At 36.9% G+C, this 16616-nt stretch overlaps 1 protein-coding gene across 1 annotated transcript; it reads left to right on the top strand.

The window, feature by feature from the left end:
- The first annotated feature begins 12526 nt into the window (after positions 1-12526).
- LOC113671761 (uncharacterized) lies at positions 12527-14955 on the top strand. Its single transcript, XM_027188014.2, has 2 exons — positions 12527-12661; positions 14009-14955. The coding sequence occupies exons 1-2, from the start codon at positions 12641-12643 to the stop codon at positions 14438-14440; spliced, it is 453 nt and encodes a 150-aa protein (XP_027043815.2). The 5' UTR covers positions 12527-12640; the 3' UTR covers positions 14441-14955.
- Positions 14956-16616: the final 1661 nt, after the last annotated feature.

Here is a 16616-nt window from a genome sequence, read left to right as displayed (position 1 = left end):
GTAAAATTATGTACTTTCCCTTGTGGTTATTCCTTCATGTGATCAAACATGCTACTTTTGTAGTTGCAATTTTCAGCATTGCTTACACGTTTCTTTTTGCCTATGTTCATTGAATGTTGTTTAGAATTCCGAAAAAAACGAATTTCCCGATAGGTAGTCAAAAGCGATGAACCTCAGTAATAGCAATATTTAACTCAGAATTGGAAAATCGTGGGCAATTTTGGAATTTAAATGGAGCTAAAGGATCATAGTCACTTTTCCTGTTTTGTGGGCGTCTCTCTCTAAATTCAGTTTACGTTCCTCTCAATCCAGTATATTTCCGGGTTGTTATGGACCATACAATCCAAATGTATGACTAAAATAATGCGGAAATTTAAATGGGGATTACCTGATCAATGGCTGTTGACGATACATTGGAAGAATTCATGACATGTCAAGGTTACCCCTTCGGAAGAGCATACCCAAGATTACTTTTTTGATTATTATTCGATACAAGTCTAACAGTGTACACCTATCTTTTTTCTGTTTGTTTATGTTTGTGTAGAGATTAGTGAGTGTTGTTGCTTCTTCCTCTTTTTCCTGATTGTCTCTTATTTTCTTTTCGGGGTTAATTATCGAATATCGATCGTTCTCTGTGTCCTCTAGTTGAAGGCGACAAGTCAATTAGCACTGTTTTATTTCGAGATAAGAGAAGGATAATGTTTCAGTGGGCATTGTTTGCTGAAACTGGTTTCAGCCGAACAATCAAAGTAAAAAACTCGAAAGTTTACTAGATTTGACGACCCGGAAAATAATTCTCTGTTGGAAAATTTTAAACACGTTAACTTATCACCTAGTTATTCAGTTCCTATACCTTAATCCAGGATCATGTTTAAAAGGATAGATAGGATGGAACTTTAATAAGTGTTTTCGACAGTTCGTTTTTCAAGAACAATATTATTATTTAACTATTCCTTTGGACAAGCAGGGTCATTTATGTGTTCTGCGAAAGTGGGCCATTGAAGGGTGGAAGCATGCATTTGCAGCTTTGGTGGACTTAATTTTCATGGTCTTGCAGAAACGAAAAAAACATTCATTATCCAGTTAAATATATCCTGTTTGTAGTCTTTGAATTATTTCAGGGCTTCACTGAGTGTCAGTATCACTATTATGGCTAAATAAGAAGTAAAAAATTTATAAACTAAGTAAGTTCACTGACAAAGGATCTCCCGTGTTTTATTGTACGAGATTTTTCAATCTTTTTTTATGTGATAGCAAACTTAAGAGTTTAGTTTTGGAGTATCGAAGCACGGAAACCTACTCAAACATAAGGTCTGGGGTTCGATTCTTCGAGGGGATTTATATATTTTCTTCTATTCGTGATCGAACTCAAAATGTTCCATTTATGATCTATTGCTACTGGGGAAAAAATTTATCGACTGATTAGCTTAACTGGTTGTCGATCCCGTGTATGAAAGGAGATCCTCATTCTTTACGTGGGATTCAGCAGTGTTTCAAGTCATCTAAATGTTTACTGGCATACCTCCAAAAATAAACCTTTTTGATTGACCTTATCTCGTGACTAACACCTTATCAGAACTGAAAGTGCGTCAGCGGATGAAAAAGGGAGATTCCCCATTGAGGACTGAGTAAAACTAAACTTATTCATCATCTGAAACGAACTTATTCAAAACTAGATATTAGGAGAAGTTATCAGTTGATCGTTTAACATCTCCGCGTTTCATGAAACTATTTAAAAATATTTATGTTTCGGGTTTTTCTTGGTTTACTGATTTATATTGAAATATAGATTCAGGAGATCAGGCGTTAAACTTCCTAAAAACATTATGCAAAATCGGAAAAAGTGAGATTACGCGCTGAAATATCGAACAACCAGATGTGTGATGTTTTGCGCCAAACAAGAAGCTTGCTTCTTTGTTGTAATTCACCACTCTTCAATGAGGTATTACACTGTATTTTTGTTAATGCTTTCGTGCGTGACGCGGTATATACGTGGACATACTAAAATATGGTGTTACTCTGTTTACGGTAGATCTGTTATTCCCAAGTATTTTCAAGCGGCTGGTAGAGTGAAAACCAAATTTCATAAATAAGGATATTCAAAAGCAGGAGACGTTTTATAAAGATGCAGCGCAATGAAGTTAAATGAATCCTTTATCAGGATAAATCTGAACTGGGCTGGCAAATTTGTGTAACGCTCATCATCGTAGCAGTCTGTCGGGGGCGATAATGACTATTTCACTTAGGTCTGGTCAGATTCCTCCACGCAGCTCTGTCCTTCGCTTTCTGCTGCCAGAAACTCCTGTCGATATCCAATTTCTTCAAGTTTCTTTTTTACAGTGTCTTTGAATCTCAGCCTTGGTATACCCTGATTGCGTTTGCCCTCGCATAACTGTGAATGGAGTAGCTGCTTAGGGAGATGCTGGTGATCCATCCTCTCAACATGACTGAGCCATCTCAGGTTCATCTGCATTAGCATGACCTCCATTGATGGTAGGCCAGCTCGATCCAGCACTGATATGTTAGTTATCTTGTCTATCTATGAGATTTTCATGGTGGCTTGCAGGTGTCTGTATGCGTGAAGTTTCTGTGCCTGCGCCCTGTAGACAGTCCAAGGGTACTTGAAAGTCTTACGCTTGTCTAGTTGTATTTGTACTACTAATGCCGAACTCTTCCGGTAGTGATGTTGATAACTCAGTGGAACTTTAGCGGTTGGTAAAGGCATTCTGTCTTCTTGATGTTGATTTTGAGGCTAAATTGGCTAGTTGCTCTTGCAAAAATGTATACACGGCTACCTCCCAAACAACTCAATGTGTGGGAAGACAACATCCTTTGTTTTGACCTATCACACCGAGCTAGGTTGGAGATGGGTAAGCTTATCTAGTAAATGAGAGGCAACGAAGACTACTTCGAGTTGACATCATATTTGTAAACACAGAAAAGATAAAACATTATGACGTTGAAATGATATAACGAATTTAGCTCGGGAATAAATTATGAATTTCAGATATCATTATAACACCCTATAACAAGTAACACAATGATGACAGGACAATCTCACTTATAAATCAACCTTTGGGCTGAAAATAAAAATTGACGGGAGGTTAAATAGCTCAACAAAAGGAACCTCAAGGATTTTATGGTTACAAACATAAGGAACCAAAAAGTGATGTTCTTGAATTTGATCACAGGACTGAGTATACATATATTTACGATCTTTAGACTTGGATTATCTTATTATGTTTTGTTACTGAATGCGCCATTTCGTAAACTGTTGACAGTATGACTCGAACCACACTTCATCAATCGTTATTCAGAGAAATGAAACATTTGGATGAGGATCTTTCGACTTCTTCGTATTGCTAGGATCAGTTGCCGTTATCAGACCTTTGCTTCTTTCATGTAGAGTAAGTTGCACACGAAGGCTCGAATACTTCAATATTTCCTCTCTATCGGATGATAATTCCTGTAGCACTTTCAATTCCCTTCCGAGCCAACCAGTCAGTACAAATCGAAATAAGCGCGCGGAAAAGACATATATTGGTTCAATTGGCATGAGCAAACAAACATATGGGTTATGAGGGTGGCGTAGGAGTCTTTTTCTTATTGGCATCCTAAAAAAGTCATCTTTAACAGCAAAATTTGGAACACTAGTGTTTTCTTATGTCTATGTGCATTGTTAACATTATTTGTTTTAAATTTCTAGTTTTAAACTAGCAAGTTCTGTTATGAGAAGATTTCTCAGGTGAAGTAAAGATATTAAAAATACAGCATTATTAAGGTGCCACCCGTGAACCCTTGTTTGAGATAATGTTTTAGAAATAGCTGCGGTAATGTAAACAAATCGGTTCTCATGTCACCATTTTGACAATGGCGAGTGAAGAGCTCTTACGAATATCTCAAGACCCAAAGAGCCCGTATCATTTATTAAGCAACCGAACAAGTCATAATTTGTGACGAGAAAGATTATAGCTGTCTGTTATTTCTCTTATCTGAATTCGTAAACCCGTTACCGTTTTTCCTCGTTATAATTTGTCATAACTTCGCAACGATAGACCTTGATCAAGGTAACTTCCACTTATATCCGTGACAAATATAGTTTGGAAAAAGCCCGCCCTCTAATTCATAAGGTAAGTTGGTAGACGTCTTGCAGCAAAATGAGCTCTACACCATCAAGTTTTTAATCAAATGTTTAGAGATACTAACTATATCATATCATTTGGCGTCAAACCAGGTCCTTAATCGGAAAGCTGTTTTTTTAATACTCTTTTTTATAACATCTAATTTTGGGGCTGAGGATGAACGTTCTTATTTTCAGTTGCGATTAGAGCCTGAAAATGTTCTTAATATGTTCTTGAAGTTGTGTGCTATATTATTTCATTAAATCAATCTAAAAAAAGTCCCTTATTATTTGAGTTAGTTGTCCTGATAGACCAGAGTCTTATATGCTTTACCTTTATTTATGCTTCTCACAAAAAAAAGGCAAAATAAAATCTTTCTCAACTGACTCTGAGCTTTGGTAGATTCTTAGTACGCTCTTAAAATTTTGGTTCATCTCAGCCTGAACGTGTTTATGACGAAGGTTCTTATTAAAAAAAAGAGTGTATATATCAACTGACAAATAAGATAATTTACAGAGATTGTCTTGCATGATCATATGAATTCAGTGCTTAAGGTTTCCATGGCGACCGTGGGTATGGTTTTGAGTATACTCGATTTTTTTGCATCACAAATCTGAAGTTCTAAAAGTTTATTCGCCTGGAAGTTACTTTAATGCTACTGTAAACATCAACTCTGTGGCTAGTGATTCGTTTAAATTACCTTCTGAGAAAACTACTTCTACACGGAATTTTCTTGTTTAGTTCTAGATGAAGGATTCACATTTTCGGGGAGCTACTGCTCTCTTTGCTTTTCTGTTATGTATTGGAACTGTTTCAGGTAAGGAAAGCTACCCACGCATGTACATGTCACCAAAAGAAAACAAAAATAACAGAACATAAGGCAAAAAAGTGGGAAAAGGGAATTCAGAAAAAAAATATCTTCTCACCAAAACAGGTTGGTAAAGAGAGAATTCCTGATCAGGTTCAATCAAAATGGTAATTTTGCTGTTCACAGGAAATAATTATACACACATGTATATTACCTTATTAGGTCTTTTTTTTTTTTTTTTTTCCAATCTACACCGACCACCGTATCCACCTTTTTCTCACCCTTGTGAAGACCGTCAACTGAAGAGCACACCGTGCGTTCCACATCGAAAAAACATATATATGAATTTACTATTGGGTTGAATAAAGGGCTGAGGCCTATGATAACTATCAGTTATGGCTGTACACTGGTAACGCAATTTACTCAAGAGGCCTCGATTTCATACGCTATGAAATAAAAATTAGGGTACAAATGTGGCAGTTTCACGATTCAGAGAATAAAAGAGGCCTGGATCTCAATGATCTCGAAAAGTCCCGTTACCATCTATCTGAAGTAGATGAGAAACACACGTTGAGAGTTGCAACTCGGTTGCTATGGTTTCTTCTTCGATGCTCTAATCGTTTATCCGAACCGTAAAGAATTGAGCATATTTTAGATAAGGTTAGATTTTCTCGTGATAGTTCATTTACTATTGTTTACAAAGGTTTGATTTGGATTACATCATCGCAAAAATAACGCCCCTCGGTTTATAAAACTTATTCATGTTGCACGTTGCTATAGCAATCAGAAGATTACTGCTTAAAAATTGTTTACCGGCTCCGACTAATGCGAAGATTTCTTTTTTGTATTTGCCTCAACATCCTTTTTATTTTTGACAGGATATAAGCCATATAAATCGCGCGAGCTAGGATCTCGTCGAATTCTTGGAAATTTTTGCGGCCTGTACATCAAGCTGGCGTATGATTTGGATGTACAACACACAGTGAGAAGATTCAAAATTACGAGGGGGGGGGAGTAAAAAGGGTTTATTTGCAGGTTCCCAGACGAAGAATGTATGAAAGATTATGGTCTCCCGCTTGCGCCTTATAGGGAGCGGAAGGGATAGGATCCTAATGAGGTTAACTGATAGCCGTAAAATGACCAAAAAACTCAGCCGTTAGGCGTGAAAAATTGCAAATATTAACCGTTTGCTGTAAAAAAAATAAAACTGTGAAAAATAATGATGACAACAATGGATAGCAAGGAGATATAAGCTGTGGAAAATTTATTAACCATTAGCCGTAAAAGCCATCACCCCATTGAGACCTTCGAGGTAAAGGTCGAGGAATGGACTGCAAGAAAAAGAAGTGGGTGGAGTTCATGAAATTGTGATCCTTTTTTCTTATACTGAAACAAGCTAAAACGTTAGTTGTTTGTATTTTTTTTTAGTTGGACAATTAAAGAGTAGTATTTTTTTTTAAGGTGGGTCAGATTTAAACGGTAGGTTATGATGTTGCGTGGAATCAGTCACTGGCGAATTTTGCGTCCATATAAGTGTTGAGTGCATTATATACTTTTGCAGCTAGCATAGATTGATAAATTTTCAGATGAGCTCTAGAAACTCTGTACTTACGACCCCTGTGTTGATGAGTGGTAAAACTTGGAGATGCAATGGAATGCAGTATACATTATGTTGAAATTTATGACTTGCTATACTGCGGTTCTTAGGGTCAACGACATTGAAAGGAAAGGAAGCGTTGAATTTCCTTCGTAACTCCCGGACTCCAAGAACTATCGCCTACACAGGCATTGTTGAAGAATGTTGTAAAGAAGGATGCGCGGTGGAAGAAATTCATGAATATTGTTGGTAAAAATCAGCAAAACGTTAACGTTCTGAGTGGAAACATTTAGCTCACTAGAGGGTTACAGTATCTTTGATTACATGACCAACCTATGTCCACTGTTAAAATCGATTTCTGTTATTCCATTTTGCCAAATTCTACATTTCTGCTTGCATCCGATAATTTGGGTTCAGCTACGAACTGGGTACTTAAACACGAGAGAAAACAATGGCCTTCCATAAGACCATCAATTCAGTACTGATCTGTATTAAAACTAATAAATATAGACATAGAAAAAGTACAGTTCACGCATTTATTTCATCACAGGTAAAACGCGTCCCATCTAAAACGTATGTAGACTGATGAAGATATTACAAAATGCTTTTATTTGGAACAAAAGAGGAAACAAAGTTGTTTCATTAGGTTTACGTTCAGCGATATAACTTCAGGACTTTTTCGGGAAAACCGAAACCGAAATTGATTTTCACCCTCACAACGGAGATTGCGGGAAAAATTTTAGGAGTACGCGCTTGGCTTGGTTTCAGAGAGAGATGATCAAATTATTATGGCTGGTTCTCATATGCCGCAGGCATACTTGGGAGAGTCTCTGTGGCAATTGACAACGCTCGGCGATCTGTTCCACTCGGTCCCCGTCACATCTGTAATGGGTCGGCAAAGTAATTAAATTAGCGCAAAATGTCAATCGAACTGTTGCAATATTTTGATCCGCCATCTCTTAATATGGTTCGTAAATCGTGTATTTAGTGCGGTTTTCGCTTGCAATCGTACTTGTGATGAGGCCCGTAAGAAAAAAAGAAGAAATGAAGACAACGACTCTTAGAAAGAACTGGGTGCAACAACGAAATAAATCTCTTGGTGAGACACTTTTTTTAAAGGCGGACAAGTCACGGCCATTATCATAATTTGTTCAAAGAATTGTGACCCCATGACCACAGTTGGTACGGAATTGTGGGGAAAATGCTGTTGTCACGTCATAGATATCCTCTTCGGCTTTTGTTTTACGAATCTTGTCATTTCTGTGTATGCAGCCTTCTAAACTTTTTAAGATTACCAATTGAAGCGGGTTCTCAGCTCATAGGCACTGGTTTTCATTGTTTTTCTGTTTTTCGTATATTTGCCAATTTCTTTTTTCATAAGTTCGTCGTGGAGAAGATTCTTTCACTTAGAGAGGCACATGAACGTTTTTTAACCTTCAGTATCATCTTGAAGCCTGGTCCATCAAAAAAAAACATAATGAGTATAAAATGAAGCTAACTGTGAACAGGAACTCTTTTCACTTATGAGTTCAGTATAGAGATTTATCGAACAAGCACGAACAGAAAACAAAGACTGGGAAGTTCGAGGGATGAGTTATGGAAATTGTGGCCGACAAAATGTGGGTTCAAACGCAGGTTACCTTAATTGTCTAACGTTCGTGTAGATCAGTTTCAGTTCATGTAAAGTTTCATATATTTTATAATATATATATATATATATATATATATATATATATATTATATATATATATATAGTGTCCTGATGAAAACTAAAGGGTAGTTTGTTGTTGTCAGTGTTTTTTCAGCTTGACCGTTGAAATCCAGAATAAAGATAACTTATCGCTGACAGCTCATATATGTCAGCTATCAGTTTCGAACGCAAATGCCTTTGTGACTAGATTTGGATATTAGCCACTATAGCTGAACATTCGCCATGTTCTTCTTCTTGCGTTTTACTAATCAAGAAAAAGTCGAGACCCATAAAACTGAACGCAAAAATGATGATAATAAAAAACAGACCATTATCCAGCCATGTATGTTCACCTCATGCTCGGTCAATAAAGCCGGAATAGACTTGAGAATTAACAAATAAACTCTAGAAGCTCCTCGTGCCTTTCTTTGTTTTGACTACTGAATTCAAGACGTATTTGTCACTCAATTGCTGCCAAAATCACTGGAAACATTCTTCCTTCTGACATAGAAGTTGGGAAGAATTTGGAGTTTGGGAAAAAAACGGGCAGGCCCAAGCAGGAAAGATGGGCCCATACTGTCAATCACAACAAAGGATTTGCTTCACCTTTCTCCCTTGTGGAACCCACTGACAATGATTAACATATTAACTAATATATACAGTTAGCTTACTGAATACAATCAGCATTAGCTGAGCTGTGTTTAACTGGAATACAAACACTCAGCCCTAGCAGCCACTAATTTATTACAGCACGGCGCAAAGTCAATGAGATCTAGCTGAACATAAAAATCAACATACATGTACCGATTTATTTCGTTACAAACATTAAGCTTTCGTGAAACCAACAGCCAGTATCAGTCTAACGCAGTGTAGTGGCATTCATATCCAGTCAGATCTCTTAGCACCGCCTTTCCGTTTGTCAACAATACGCTTTCAGTAAGTGATGTGCGCTGATATATTCCTTTTTGTTTTCCGCCAACTTTCTCCGAACGCTTAGACAAACTCAGACCTGCCTAATTGATTTAAGACGCTGAATTGCATCACCCGACAAACTCTCAAATGTTTATTTTCATTAACATTTCCGGCTTGCAGTCATAAGAAACCGCGAAGTAAAATCCCTTCTTTAAAAAAAATAATAACTCAAGAATTTCGCGGTGGAAATTATAAAAAAACAAAACAAAAAAAACAGCCGTTCATCTCTGATCAAACTTGGAAAAACACACGTCCCTCTGTAATCTGAAACATAAACTCAACACCTCTGTAATGCGGATGACCTTGAAGCTTTGGAAACCCGTCATTATTTACTTTTTTCCTTGATTGTTGACACCTTAACTGACTGAAACGTCAAAGGGGGTACGTCATTGAAACTTTTAACAAAAGGGAAGTTGTTGCAAAAGATAAGTTACCACGCCGTTTAAAACAATGAAAAGCAGCCAGACTTTAAAGTTTGCCTTGCGCCTCCCAGCCGTTTGTGCAAAAACAAGAAAAAAATTACATTTATTGCAGGAAATTTATTTATATTTTTCTATTGAATATATTTGGGAACAGAGCAGCAACTCCTCAAGGACTTTGGCTCTTCTTCCATCGACAGATTATTAAACTTTATCTTTTTGAAAAAAGATAAAGTTTTCAAATGGAAATGAATATTTTTGCTGCCAGTCACTGTCTCCATATTTGCTTTTTCCGCTTTTTTCTTGCGTTCGTTATATTAGGTACAGACCCCAAAATCTTGTATTTTTAAAATGTGCAGCTCTTTCCTTCTCTTTTGATTGTTAGTTTTTTTGTAGAAAGAATAAAGACGTTGACATTTTTTTTCGTTTTATAACATCCTAAGCGCCCCTCGAGGATATACCAAGCAACTCCAACTTCACGTTCGTGATGAAAACCGTAAAGCGTCCAGTCATTGAATAAGAGTCACAGAGCTTAGAGGTAATAAGACGATTTAGACTCAAAATCTTACCGACAAAAAAATTAAACTTGACATCACTTTACAGTTAAAGAAAAAGAAATAATAGCAAAGTTCGTGAGTAAGATAAATTTTTAACATCAAGTTAAATATGAAGACGCCTTGAAACTGAAATGTGCATAATTTGGAAGGTTTCTTTGTATATTTCTCGATAAGAGTACTAACAAACAGAAAACACCTGAAAGAAGTGAACTTCGTGTGATAATCCAAATGTAGACAACGTTGAGAATCTTAGAGGCAAAAAAATCCGGAAAATCTTAATACCGCCGTTCAACCCAGAAACGATTTTTTTCTAATGTGGACTCTTGGGAAAAGGTCATGTCAGCAGTTAACTGTTCTGCTGATCTGGCTGTTGTTTTATGTCGATTATGTACAAAGATCAGGAATGCCCAGTCGTCTAACAATTCATGTGAGAGTCGAAATATTTCACCAAGGACAAGAATGATTGTGTAACATCCCTGATAGAGAGCTGTCTACATGCCATGCGATTCCCAAGGTAAATCATTGCTCTATACCTTATGTTTCCAACTGTTAAACGACGGAGTAAATCCATGTCTCTTGTACCTCGACATTTATATACCAGTGTTATTTATAACCAGGTAGATATGTCATTTCCGCAGCCCTCGGGTAATACCCAAATTGACTTAAGTTCATCAACAGCAAGGTTAGCTAGGATGTGGCCTAGGTAACTCTGTCTGTTCTTGACAGTTAAAGAAAAAGAAATAATAGCAAAGTTTGTGAGTAAGATAAATTTTTTAACATTAAGTTAAATTTGAAGACGCCTTGAAACTGAAATGTGCATAATTTGGAAGGTTTCTTTGTATATTTCTCGATAAGAGTACTAATAAACAGAAAACACCTGAAAGAAGTGAACTTCGTGTGATAATCCAAATGTAGACAACGTTGAGAATCTTAGAGGCAAAAAATCCGGAAAATCTTAATACCGCCGTTCAACCCAGAAACGATTTTTTTCTAATGTGGACTCTTGGGAAAAGGTCATGTCAGCAGTTAACTGTTCTGCTGATCTGGCTGTTGTTTTATGTCGATTATGTACAAAGATCAGGAATGCCCAGTCGTCTAACAATTCATGTGAGAGTCGAAATATTTCACCAAGGACAAGAATGATTGTGTAACATCCCTGATAGAAAGCTGTCTACATGCCTTGCGATTCCCAAGGGAAATCATTGCTCTATACCTTATGTTTCCAACTGTTAAACGACGGAGTAAATCCGTGTCTCTTCTACCTCGACATTTATATACCAGTGTTATTTATAACCAGGTAGAAATGTCATTTCCGCAGCCCTCGGGTAATACCCAAATTGACTTAAGTTCATCAACAGCAAGGTTAGCTAGGATGTGGCCTAGGTAACTCTGTCTGTTTTTTCTTTTCGTTTTGTATTTAATTACGAGTAAACTTCAAATTGGTCATAAGTTGTCTGGGTCTTTTGCAAGTTCACGGCTACATAATAAGAAGAGATACCAGATTTCGACTTCAATAAAGCTGCTGTACAAGTCTACGAAAATTGTGTAATGCTGGTATTCGTCAAAACGAAAATAAACTCAATCTTTAAACTACTTTTAAGTCAAAAGAAGCTTTGCGTGACATTCGGATGACCTTGGTCCTTAATTGAAAATCAGCTCTACAAGAACTTCCTTTCGAAATGAAGCGTAATTGAAACGTTCCCGGCAGAAATGAAGCAGGGAAAGGCTGCACATTTTTCGCTAGATTCGGCAGCTTGTCAAACTGATATGAATGAAAATCCTGCAGTGGGTACGAGGTGGGTGTATAGGAAGTGTCGCTTCAACGGAAATACGTCACTTTAATTTATGCAGCTCATGCTTATTCCCCAAACCAAGATCCAAAAAATACTCCAGTGTAACAAGTATGGAGCTGCAATTACTTTAAAAATTGCATCAGCTACGAAAGTCTCAAACGTATAAATGTCGCACCTAAAAATCAACGAAAGAATAACGCCAGGATGCAAACACATAAAGCAGTTTCTTTTCCCGATCTGAAATACCGTGTGTATTTTAATCGTTGTTATTAGTCATCCAGACATGCTAATATATCCCCAAGATTAGATGAACGGTTTTCAGTTAAAATGAGTTGCATTTCTTCTCCAATAATTTTGAAAAAGGCTTTATTTCTTATTCCCTTAATCTAACATGCCAACAGTCCATATCACTTAAATTGAAAAAAGGTGTGGATATCATTTAAGTTTATTCCGCTTCAGGGTGAGAAGGGAAACGAATTGATTAACTTAATATTACAAAAAATCTAAATTTAGAAGGGTAGTGTAATCGCCCTAGTGCAAGGGTTTTCCTTGATCGTGTTATATAAACGCTCGATTCTTTGAGTGGACCATGGATAACTCTGCAAATCTAAAAGGTGAAGTTGACGCCGGCAAAGCTCTACCATAAAGTATCACACGACAGAGAAAGAAGAAACGGTATCCCAATGGAAGGCACAATTATCAAGGTAAGTTTTTCTTTAACAATATTTTCTTTATTTTCCGAAATCCTACTGCATTTGATAACATGAACCTTACAAGAAGTTTTGACGGATGACGGAAAAAGGCCTGGCTATTACCTTAAGTCATGTCTACTCGATCCATTGTTGTAGATGTTAATTGTGGAGTTTCACGAGTTTCAACTACATCTTGTAATACTCAGTATACACTGCGTCGTTGAAAGAAGAATGGACCAGCAAAACTGCTTTGACACTCAACTTGAGCAAGTAGTATGTATCTAAAATCAGAACAGTAGGGAAAAAAACAGAAAAGATTCAATCCTAATTCTTGGAGCGCTTGGTGGCAAAATACATAAAACGGTAACAGCGAAGATTTTTCAGGGCACCTTTTAACCACTACTTTGTAAAATGAAACCGTAAAATTACCAACCTATATCATTATTTTCCGCAGTCAGAAAGACGCCGAATTCAATTGCTCCAAAATTTAAGATTACCCGATATTGGATGACCGAGCTTATAATATCCTTGGAGTATTTCGATTTTCATCCAACACCCGAAGAATCAAAAAAGTCAAAGTTTCATTTTAATACATAAAATTATAACTCGAAACTTAAAAATGTAAATAACGTGCTAATGGAAAGTTCATGAATGTGATTATTTCTCTATGTTATTGATACCAAAAGGATCTATCAACAGTTATATTTATCCTCAGTTAAGATAACAATGCCAAATAACAACATTTCGACTAGATACTAGATTAAGAGACAGACGAACACACTTGACCCTGGCCTGTAATTATTCGGTCATTTCGATTTCTTTCCAAAAACTTCCTCGATGTGTGGCCCGGAACAATATAACCCTTTTACAATTTAGTAAATAAACACCGATTGAAAGACCTAACCCTTTAACTCCCAAGATCTCCTTAGTAATTCTTCTAACTGTCTGCCATTCAGTTCTTGTGAGGTTAGTTTGGAGAATCTGGTATTGGATCAACTTATAATCCCTAATTGATATTTTTCTTTATTCTCATCACTTGTCTGCTTGATATTGTATTGATACTGTATGGGGAAATTCTGTCTTGGTCACTCATGGGAGTTAAAGGGTTAAGAGATTGTCCTTGGGTTTTTAGAAGAAACGTTCGCCTTTTGGGTTAACGAAGGAAAAAAAAACACCGAACACACTTCAAAATGTGATCCTAACATTTTTCAGTCTTAAAAGTAAATCGAAGATTTTCTGACGACGAACCAAAGACAGACCTCTCGTACAAAAAGCAGGCATTAATCAGCAAAGTTCAGAAGGCTTGCATTGACAAAAAACATTACTGATGTTTATTGCACTCTTGCATTCTTATTTCAGGTCGCTGTTTATTTCATGATGCAGAGCATTATCATCCCTGTCACACATTCAAAGTTATTTCCTACCGATCAACTTCAAGGTTCGACATTACACATTGTTCGGACTGCTCTCCCAGAAGAAAGAACACTAGAAGGTCACAAAAATACCTCAAAGACAGAATCATCGCAAGGTGAAACCGCTAAGGATGGCCAAAGGAAGTTCCTTCATGTTTTGACGCGCCTCACACGCAGTGCAAATCACTGCGTGAAAAGCAGGACACAAAGATACAACAAGTGCCTTGGAAAGTATATCTCTGTCCCTAAATGTAAAACAGTCAGCGTGGCTTGTCTATCAGCGACTAATGTTGCAGCTAAGTGCAAAAGGAAATATACAGTTGTCAACGGCATAAACGGCAGAAGATGCTTAATCAAGGACTGCTCATGCGCTGCGTGACGTCATTCTATGCATACAACATGTTTAATTCTTACTTTGTACCTGATGTAATAGTTTTCAATTTTGTTAAAGAGGCACTAGATTTAATCAAATCCTTCCCAGAATTTACGATAAAAAACTGTAAAGTAATAACAGTACTAGTAAAAATGTTCAGTAGGCTGCAAATGCGCAGTATGAGAATTAAGGTAAACTAGAATCACTATCTGATGTTTGTTGTCCTTCAAGGATAGGGAAGCTTACGTTATAAATTCACGAGAATGTAGAAATTCTATCGTCACACTCCTTTGTTTATTGATCGCCAAATGTTGGAGAAGATTTATTGTTATATTTTCTGATTTATTATTGTTATATTATTATTTATTATTGTTATATTTTCTGATTTATTTATTGACAAGTTAGTTCGTCTTGGAAAAAAATATATTTATTGCCATTACGCGCCATAGGTTGGATTATTGTAATGTATTACCATGAATGTAAAGTTGTCTCTTTTGCTTGATTAAAAGGAGATATTGATTATATTCCAGTCTATTTGTTGACTTACGAAAATCAATTACAACTACCTGATTCACAGAAAGTTCCATCGTTTAAAGAGAGGTGAAAAGCTCTTTAGAGCGTATGGACGTAAATTGTTCTTTTAAGTACATGCAAATTAGACTTCTTGGCGTCGCTTTTGAGTGAAAATTCTGTTTGTTTGTGAGTATATTTTTGTTTTGTTTTGTTTTTTAAATATTGGCAAGGCTAGGAAAGCTAATTTACATGCATAAAATATAAGAACATTTTGGCTTGCTATTTATGAAAGAGGTTTACACTCGGTGAAATATCAAATTTTAATCCCGAAAGTCCGCAAGCTCAGCAAATAAATGCAATTCAATCTTTCTGTTGGTTTCTCAGAGACAAATTTCCCTTCAATAGCTCAAGCTTCCCTAAAACAGAAACCCATTACTAGGATAGACGAGGAAATTTCACCCTCGCTGTAATGGCGAAGATCTGGAAGGAATGTTTGCCGTTACCAAGACCCCTAACCGAAAGCACCAGATTGTTTTCCCGAAGACAATATACCAAAAAGATTACTTTGTTTTTCGTTTGAGCTAAGTAGTGCTCCGGTACAAAACATACTGGTGATTCGAAGGCCTGAAATAGTCTCCATATTTTGGCTCAACTGAATACTTATTGTTTCGGAAATTCAACTTATCAAGCATATAACTCAAGCCACTAATTGTAGCCTGTCTTTTGGCTCTACAGGTAAGTTGTGGAGAGACCCCCTCGGGTCTCGAATGAAACACCTTCTGAATAGCTTCCCGTCTATAAATAAGTGCTCCAATTACCCACATCCCCATTCCCCCCTCCCTCCCCACCCCGCCCTTATCAGGGTCCGACTAGAAAGTTTACGCTATATTATATGGGTACATACAAGCTCAATTCAAGTTCTCTTTTCGTAACGCGTACTGGTTCAAGTGTTGTGAATCTGCGTTGGTATAAATAATTTCTTGGCCCAAAACCTCAAAACCTTCATCGAAAGTTTACAAAAGAGGAACACGTCTTGCCACAATTGTGTTGGGCGACAGATTTCAATATGGCAATGAAATTTTGATCATTTCTTACAAGGCAAGTCCTTATTTCAGCCAACTTTTTAATGCGACAGACGGTAGACGAGCGAGTAAGCCGAGCACCCATAATACGTTTTTCTTTCGACCACGAACCTCACTAGAACTCCAGGAAAATGTTTTTCTACGTTTTTATTTTCGAAAGATATTGATGCAAACAAATGGTTCTTGCTTTTTCATTTCTCCATGCCAGAATCGTGATTATCTTCCTCGATTGATCACTTGCTGTTCTTTTTCCAGTCTCTTGTTTTTACGACCGTGCCAGCTTTGATACCGAATTATTACATCGTGTTCAGAAGAATAAAGTCAGTGTTGAAACAGTTCGAAAATGCAACCACGTTGCACAACATTAAATCACATTGAGTTTAAGTTAGAAAATACATACCGTTTACTTCACTTCTATGACGTGGGTGTCTAACAAGGGATTTCCGATAAATATTTGGGGTTCACCCAGTGTTTTTCTCAGAAAGTGAATTAAATTATTCCATCTTACCTTATTACCGCATTCTCGGAAACTGTTAAAGTTTCAGCAAGATTGGATCTACCTGCCGCTAGGTTAGAAAAAGACCAAT

This window comes from Pocillopora damicornis, chromosome 10 (genome assembly GCF_964200805.1).
Source record: "Pocillopora damicornis chromosome 10, jaPocDami1.2, whole genome shotgun sequence".
In the NCBI taxonomy this organism is placed as follows: Eukaryota; Metazoa; Cnidaria; class Anthozoa; order Scleractinia; family Pocilloporidae; genus Pocillopora; species Pocillopora damicornis.
Note: the sequence above shows the minus strand (reverse complement) of the source record. Positions and strands in the feature narration are given on the sequence as shown.

Excerpts from the sequence above, each read along its gene's own strand:
- LOC113671761 (XM_027188014.2), top strand. The coding sequence starts at position 12,641 with ATGGAAGGCACAATTATCAAG. Across the intron at positions 12,662-14,008 it reads TGGAAGGCACAATTATCAAG|GTCGCTGTTTATTTCATGAT; the intron begins GTAAGTTTTTCT and ends TTCTTATTTCAG.